Below are 7,934 nucleotides of genomic sequence, written 5' to 3'. Positions count from 1 at the left end.
ATAAAACTATTTCTTTTAAGTCAATGCCCTTCTGGCTACTACTTTGTCCTCACTGCATCGAAAATGGGAGCTGGGGCCAGAAGGGGGGAGGCAAAAAAGTGGGAGTAAGGAAAGAAGAGATTCTGGAGGAAGAGTTTGAGTCGCCTCGTGAAATAGGTGAACAAGGATGAAATATTGCAGTGTTTTAGCTTTCAAAAAAGCTGTATTTCAAACACTACCTGCTTCATCTCAAAGCTTAGTAGAGCACTCAACAAGATCATAAACCAGCCCATGAGTAAGAAAAAGGTGATGGGAAATGTGCGTCATTCCCCTCCCTCCCCATCCCTCGTGCCTGCATTTAAGCTCCGTGCAGTGGGTTTGTTACCCTGCCAAGGAAAAGCATTGCCCTTGACTTCTCTTCAAAAACAGCAAAAAGGAACGGCTTGTTCAGTGTTACTTCCAGGAACACCACGTCTTCCTTCTGTGCTGTGGGGTCTTCTGGCTGATCTGTTCCATCACCGGTCAGTTTGAAAAAGGCTTTATTTATTACCTGTAAGGCAAAACACATGAGTAAATCCGGAGTCATCACAACATGATAGTTGAATGGGAGCTTAAGTGCACACAAAGTAATCGGTAACTCAGATCAGCTGTAAGCAGCACAGGATAGACTCCAGGGATGTTTAAAAAGACCTCGGAGTACTTGTTCCATAACGTGAAAAAGCTCTACAACTGCTTGGACACTGGGGCTGTATGAAATCCTGGTACCCTCGCAGCCCCTGAGACACCTTCTAAGGTAGGACATCTTCTAAAAATAAAATTAATAAAAGTAAAGGCATTCGAATTATACTTCTGGAACACAGTTTGCCTTCTTTTTATGAAAGACAGCCCTCTGCTTCAAGCTTTCCTTTCTTCCCCTTGGGACTTGAACACTGGAGCCTGTATTCAGGTAAGGTCATGTGCTGCATGTGCCTCTGTGTTTGCCAGTTCTGGGAATAGCCCCAAAGTGCTGGAGCGTTATCCCCAACAGCCCAGTAGGTGCAGCCTCTACTCCTCGCTCCAGCTGCAGTGCTTGGAGGTGTTTGAGCTGGAGGTGGTAACAAATGCTGGCTAACTTGTGCTGGGAGTACCAAGCACACCCAGACCTTACGCTTCACCTCTGTTGCACATTATGTTTGCTGCAGTGACAAAATTTGAATAGTTTGAAGCAAACTGATGGGTTAATCTAAAAAGCATTTGCTATCATTCAGTCATCTGGAAAGTCTCCTACTAGTGTGTGTCCCACATAGCACTGACTGGTTTGTTCTAGGTAAATTTATACAGTTAAGAGGCTGAAACTGAGCAGGAGGCATTTTTTTAAATGCCAGTGGTGTGTACGGTACCTTTCCAACTCTTAGATTGGTGTCGCTTATTTTGCTGAGATCTGCCCCCTTCCCCAGCAGCGCAGGCAGTTCCATATCTGCAAGAAGCTTTTGTAGGTCGGAGCTGCCTTCTATTGTCAACTCCGGCAGCGTTAATTTAATTTCTCTGCAGAAATGAGAGAGAGAGAGGTGAGTCGGTGTGTGCTCTCCCCCATGATAAAGCATGGTGTTTGGGCAGTCCTGGGGAACGGGCACGTGAAAACAGCCACAAGAAGTGCTTGGTATGTGGGGACACACAGCTGCCAAGGGCCCGTGGGCATCATGTTACTGTTTCCAAGTGGGAAGACACCCTACATCTGCCTCGGGTACGCTATTAAACCCCAGATCATCCCAGTTCATAGGTCCTGTGTTGTCAGCTATGGAAAGGCACTTTGCTCGTTTCCTTGGAACACCCCCAGATACAAAGCCCATCCTGCTGAAGTCGAGCTCCCTTGGAGTGCGGCTCCCTGGGTTTGCAGGTGTTTCTCTTTGTGCTTGGCGTTAAACCCTCCCTGGCAGGGTGCGACCCCGGCCAGCGAGCCATCTCATCTGTCCCTACCTTGGGGACAGCTGCTGAAGCCAGGCTGAGGACTGCAACGGCAGCTCAGACTCTACGTGCTCCAGGTCACTGCCGTTGGTGGGCTGCAGCAGCACCAGCAGCACCGTCTTGCTGATAGGGACTTCCACCACAGAGAAAGTCCCACTGGCATCGGTTTTGTACTGGAATGTCCCTGTGACTGACAACATAGGGACCAAGACCTTCGTGTTTGAATCCACCTGGAATTCCTGAGGCTCTTTGAGCTGGGAGGCTTGCTTAAGGTTCACTGAAAAACAGATTGAGAAAGAGAAGAATCAGTTTCTTTCTTTCCTCCTCCCCTCTGCCCCTTAGCCGGTACGTATGTCTGTTTAAAGGCACCACACTGTACGTTAGACAAGGGCTGTGTGTATAAAATCATGTTTAGCTGCTGTAAACATATGTATCCCGCCTTTAATATGCCTTCTGGTAGCATCAGGCAGAGGCTGGTGCAGGCTCACAGCACAGGGACCGCAACCACCAGGGCTGTGGCCAAAGCTGCTGTAGTTCTGTTGGTTTGTGGCCTTTCCTGGGCATGGCATTTCTGCTTGCTTGGTTGCCTGCTTCCTCACAGGCTGCCACGTGACCCCCGGTTGGCTCATAGGCCTGTGTGGAGGGTCTGCTTGGATTTCCTCTCCATCCCCTGAGCGGCTGTGATGGCACATCTGGGAACATATCCATCAGGGCCAGCCCTTGCTGGCCTCCTTGAGTGTGCTCAGGAAAGGGAAGGCAGCACGAGCTGGGGCTGAGGGCTCACCCTTGGCCATCTTAGGAACCAAAGCAATAGGGAAGGTAGTGAGCATGACACCAAAGTGTTGATTGAGCCAAGGAGGTTAAAAAGGACATACCTGACCGCTCAGCTAAACCTTAATATAAATGTCTTACCCAGTTCACAAGTTTGGGAAGGCTTGCTCTCACCTCCCGCTGCTTCTGTGCAGCTTTGCATTTCAACATGTTATCTGCTCACTGCCCCACAGATCAGTGCTGCTGCCCAGTTAGGCAGGTAATCCTGTTGGCATTAAAGAAACTACTGCCATCAGCGAGAAGGACAAAGATCAGAAATCTCAAAATTGCTGTTGGGTGGAATTAGGAAACCAGACGTATATGTTGTGGTAAAGAATGGACCTCCTCGCATTAAAGTAATTAATATTGGTACAAATAGGAACTTATCTAGCTGTTCTGTTAACTAGTCTGTTCTCCAATGAATCCAGATAAGTGCTGGACCCTAACATACTAAATATGTGGTAAGTGCTTTTGCATAGGAACATCTGCCTCCTAACTGACCTTGCGTAAAAAGAGCATTTAGGCACTTTCACCTACTGTAACTTCACCAAAAAGAAGCAGCAGGTAGGAGATATGAAAGGTGTAAGCAAGACAAAGAATAAGGAAGCGGAGTTGTTCATCTTTTTTTCTTATTTTGCAAGAACAAGGGATGCAAGCAGAAAGGAGCTGCTTTCATGGGATCTGTAAAACCTGCAGAATTTATTCTCACAGGACAGCAAAAGTCAAGACTGTAACAGAGTTAAATAAAAGGAAAAAAAAGAATTGAGCGTTCAGGTAGCTAGCTGTGTCAAGGTGGGATAGTAATTGGTTTCAAATGGTCTTGGGAAAGATACTGCAAAATTTGAAAGGTCTGCTATTGACTTTGGGACTGAGTCCATTAATACTGTGCCAGTCATGGACCATGACAAATCAGCATCCCTGGGTTTGAAACGGCTCCCTGTGGCCTTCTGCTAGGTGAGGGTCTGGACATTTGTGCCGCCAAACATGTAGCTAGGTGTCCATTCCCCTGAAAGCGCTCTAAAAAATGTTAGTAGTTTTAACATGGCTATTTGTCTCTTACAGCATTTTTTTTGGACACAGGAGAGATGTATTTACAATGTATTTAAGAAACCCTGCTTTTTGCCTTGGACACCTGGAATGTAAAATGAGGAAAACTGAAGATGAACATGTCTATAGAAGGTGATAGTTGACACATTGAAAGAAATGGTTTCTTAAAGTGAGATCTCTCATAACAGGACACAGAAGCTGTGGGATTGGGCAACCTTTTGGCAAGCACATCAGAGCAGGGAAGAAACCTGTGTCTACAATATAGGCAAGATAAATGAAGCTTTTTCGCTGCCAATCAGAGTGGCAATGTAGCCTTGGAAAGTAAAAGACTACTCTGCAGTGCTGCCTTGGGAGTACAGGAAAGAAATGTTGGACCTTGCTGCATCAGGTGATGGATCTCCATGTTCTGTAGTACAGGCTTTACGGCAGCTCAACAGGTTTAATGAGAGGATGACTTTCTGTGGAACGCTATGACTTTTTACTTTAAAAAGCAAAACAAAACAAAAACCATCCAAAGGGTCCTACCAAATTTCTTGTTAAAATTGAAGTTGTTGAAGGTTGTCTGTACAAAAATGAATTTAAATAGGAGAAGGTAAGGGCGCTTAGGATTGTGAAGTCCCATGGGGTTATTTTCATTCACCAGTTCATAATTATTTTGCAACTCCAAAAAAAAGAAAAAAATTGGCTGTCAGTAAAATTTACACCTCACGTTCTGCACTGGATTCCAAATGGCAGTCCCCGCTCGGCAACAAGTCTACAAATGTGAAAACACCTGTGTGCAAGCAAAAAACACTTGACACCATTGGAACATTTAGCTGTTGTTTTGTATGGATTTCAGTCATTTTATCAATCCTATGGCTGTTGGTATATACGCTCAGGAGCATATATAATGTGTTTCAGACCAAAAAAATTTACTTTTTCCTTTCTGCAGCTATAGGGACAGACATGGAACATGACAGCATCGGCTGTCATGGTTGCCCCTCTGCAACCAAATGGCAAAGTAAATGCTGAAGTCATCTACTGTGTTTATTACAAGAGAGTTGCTTATCTAATTCATTTATTCTTGACCCAATTTTCTCCATCCCATGTGTGGAGACTGCAATATCTCAAGCACACCCTTCTAAGAGAGAGGAGGTAGCAGAGCTGACCCAGAGACTCAGACCCCTGGGCTTGTATTCCTAAGGCAATAGAATTACAACTTTCCAATACAGAAGAAGAAGAAAAAATTGTTCTGCTAAAGGAAAACTCTGTTCTTGTGACCATGCCCAGGTCTGTAACACGAGAATTATTTTTGCAGTATCATGTCTATGCTAGACCTTACACCAAAGAGAAAGCTGATGCTCACAGCTCCCTGAGGAGTTGGGATCAGTCAATGATAGCACCCATGAAAGGCGAAGAAAACCCAATATCCAGTTTACAGGTGGGAAGATGAAGGCACAAAAGCATTTCATGGGCACCAGAGCTCCACCTTTATCAGTAGAGGCCCACTTAGAAACTTATGTCTCACTGCAAGTTTTCTGAAATACAGGCACTGGTAGGCAAGCTGTCTTAAAGAGTGTGATCCCTGGTATTGCATTCCCTGGCAAGGACGTTGAAAAGCAGCTACAGTCAGAAGAGGAGGCTCAGTTGTGGCACATGGGAATATATGGGGCAGCAGCATGGAATGACTCTAGATAAATAAGGGTCTGCCTTAATTCTTCTGGTTTTGTATATGCTCCCTGCCTTTTTGCTTGCTTCCTGAGCCAAAAGTTGCCTCCAGACTTCTGTGTTTAATAGCCACTAAAGGAGTCCGTTATAGTTTTTAGCCTTTCTTGATTCTGTACCTCTGGTCTGCTACCCACAGCTCCCCTGTTCTGGGGAAAGGTATATCTCTGGCTTTCTTTAAACCTGCTTCCTGATCATTTTTGCTGGAGGGCCTTCATGACTTTTAGTTCCTTTGCAGCCAGAAACACTGCGGAATCCTCTCTTATTCCCCTTCCCACACCTTTCCCAATCCTAAGCTTCCTGGACAAGGGAAATTTCTTGGAGGCCATCTCCCTCTACCTCCTGCCCGTTGCCCTTGCTGGCTCGTGGCAGAGTGCAGGCAAGACCCCCAGCACAGGGGTGGGGACCAGGGCACTGTACATGGAGCAGCAGTCCAGCCTTTCATCTGAGCCCTTCCCTTTCGCTGCTGGCCAGGCCTGACCTTGCTTCCTTGCTTCCTTCCACTGCCCACCCTCCACCCAGCCTGCCCCCGAAACCAGCAGCGCTGCCTCGTACCTGCCAGGCGGACGTCCACCGCAAACAGCAGGTCGGCGGACGGATCGATGTCTGTCAGTAAGCACTTGCTTCGGCCCTCGCTTTTGGCCTCCACGAAGGCACTTATTTGCTTTGCTGCCTCGCTTGGGTTTGTAAAGTCCACAGCTCGAGCATAGAGAGCATCAGCGGAGGGGAGCAAGTCCTGCACGAACAGCTCGGATAGAGGTACTCCAGGGGCAGAGAACAGGCACAGTGTCTTGGAAAAGAGCAGCTCATCGTCCCCGCTCTTGACGAGGCTTTCGATCATCCTTAGGCTGGAAAGGACTTTGTGTCCGTCTACCCTGGAAGTGCAGTCAGGGTCTCCAGAGGGGGGAACAAATCCCAGCAAACGCTGCAAATCAGCTGCCGTCTGGTTTGAGGCTCCCAGGTAGAAAGACACCAAGGAGCCGTAAAGACTGGTTAGGGACAGGAGCACGTTTTGGCCCCGCTGTGCTTCCCGCAGCTCTCTGTAAAACCGCACACCCAGAACGTACACAAAGTCCTTCAAGTAGCTCAGTTTCTGCCTCCCTCGGCCGCTCAGGCTCGGGGCTTCCAGCTTGTCCTTGTCTTTCAGGTCATCTTCGTAGGCAGGTGTGGTTTGAGACTCAATGGAAACGGGGACAAAAGTTTTCTTTCCCTCCTGGACCAGGCTTTCCAGCTCCTCACAGGTGCTCTTGTTGAAAGAAAACAAATTGAAAGGGTGGACATAGACCCGGTCACAAGTCACTGCAGTGAGGCACACCAACAAACAGAGAAGATCTGCTACCCGGTTCATGTTGAAAAATCGCTTCCGCAGCGTCTGCTGAAAGAAAAAGTGGGGAGGAAAGAAGATTGATCGACCTGTTGTAAGTACAGTTTCTCTTACTCGCAGGGTGAGGTGTGAGTGCTGCACTGGAGTTACAAAGGCAGGAATTTCAGTATGTGGTGCTGGGTGGTCTGACTCTGCCCCCTGAAAAGCCCAGGGTAAGATGGCCACCAGCTTCAATGGTAGCAGGTGGGGAAATTCTAAGCACAGATTAGACTCTATTACTCACTGCAGTACCCTGATCTAGCACGGGAAGCAATATGGTTGTGCGTGCCGACCAGTTAGGCTTGCAAACTAGAGCGTGCTAGTTCTGGCAAAACATTATAATGATGCAAGTATATTGCTCCCGGGACTTGGTCAGAGCTCTCTCTGCAAACTGCTGCACTAAATCTTGCTGACACATGGACGGGCTAAGCGATTTGCCTGCTGTTATGCGGGAAGTGGGTTTGGAAACCAGGTCTCTTAAGGCCCAGCCACTGCATGATCCCGTTTTGTATGTCTAGTCAGCATAATACTTGGCAGTAGCAGAGCATTTTGTGTTTTCATAGCCCAGTGCAAACATTCATTCTAGCTTCTAGGCAAACACACCCAAGGCTTCCTTATACAAATTTGTGAACACTAAAACCATTTTCATAGCACTGTCTTTATCTGAATACGGAGTTAGGAGGAGTAAGCTGAGTTTTACTCTACTGTACAGGCAGTCCTCTGTGGTAAAAGACCACCTGCTGCTCTTGACGCTCTGACCTTACTCTTTTTCTTGACGAGGAGAGAATTTTACTGGATGTGGATGTAACTGGTGTTTTGGCACAAAGGATCTGGTGAATACAGGGAACGAGAAAGTCATGGGCACACAAACACACATACATACACATGTGTGCAAACACACTGACAAATTTTGCATTTTTATAGCTATCACTTCTCCTATGTCCATTATTTTGATAACTAATAAGCTCTGGTTTACCTTCCCTGGATTTCTAGCATATGACTTTGAATTTCTGTATTTGAAATCCAAATGCATTGGAAATTATGCATCTATAACACTTATCACTGGCCAGAATCCTGTTATTCAGAG

General features: G+C 46.7%; 1 protein-coding gene across 1 annotated transcript; it reads right to left on the bottom strand.

Moving 5' to 3' along the window:
* Positions 1-337: 337 nt before the first annotated feature.
* Positions 338-6,841, bottom strand: AGT (angiotensinogen). The gene is made up of 4 exons (XM_074144274.1): positions 6,040-6,841; positions 1,936-2,200; positions 1,359-1,503; positions 338-529 (listed from the first exon to the last, which is right to left on the bottom strand). Exons 1-4 carry the CDS (start codon positions 6,830-6,832, stop codon positions 338-340), a joined length of 1,395 nt encoding a protein of 464 aa, XP_074000375.1. The 5' UTR covers positions 6,833-6,841.
* Between the last annotated feature and the right edge of the window lie 1,093 nt (positions 6,842-7,934).

This window comes from Numenius arquata, chromosome 2 (genome assembly GCF_964106895.1).
Source record: "Numenius arquata chromosome 2, bNumArq3.hap1.1, whole genome shotgun sequence".
NCBI lineage: Eukaryota > Metazoa > Chordata > Aves > Charadriiformes > Scolopacidae > Numenius > Numenius arquata.
Note: the sequence above shows the minus strand (reverse complement) of the source record. Positions and strands in the feature narration are given on the sequence as shown.

Bases quoted from the DNA above. Each gene is read 5' to 3' on its own strand.
- AGT (XM_074144274.1), bottom strand. From the start codon at position 6,832: ATGAACCGGGTAGCAGATCTTCTCTGTTTGTTGGTGTGCCTCACTGCA. The intron at 2,201-6,039 runs GTACGAGGCAGC...TCTGTTTTTCAG, and splicing joins GGTGGACGTCCGCCTGGCAG to TGAACCTTAAGCAAGCCTCC. The intron at 1,504-1,935 runs GTAGGGACAGAT...TCATTTCTGCAG, and splicing joins CTTCAGCAGCTGTCCCCAAG to AGAAATTAAATTAACGCTGC.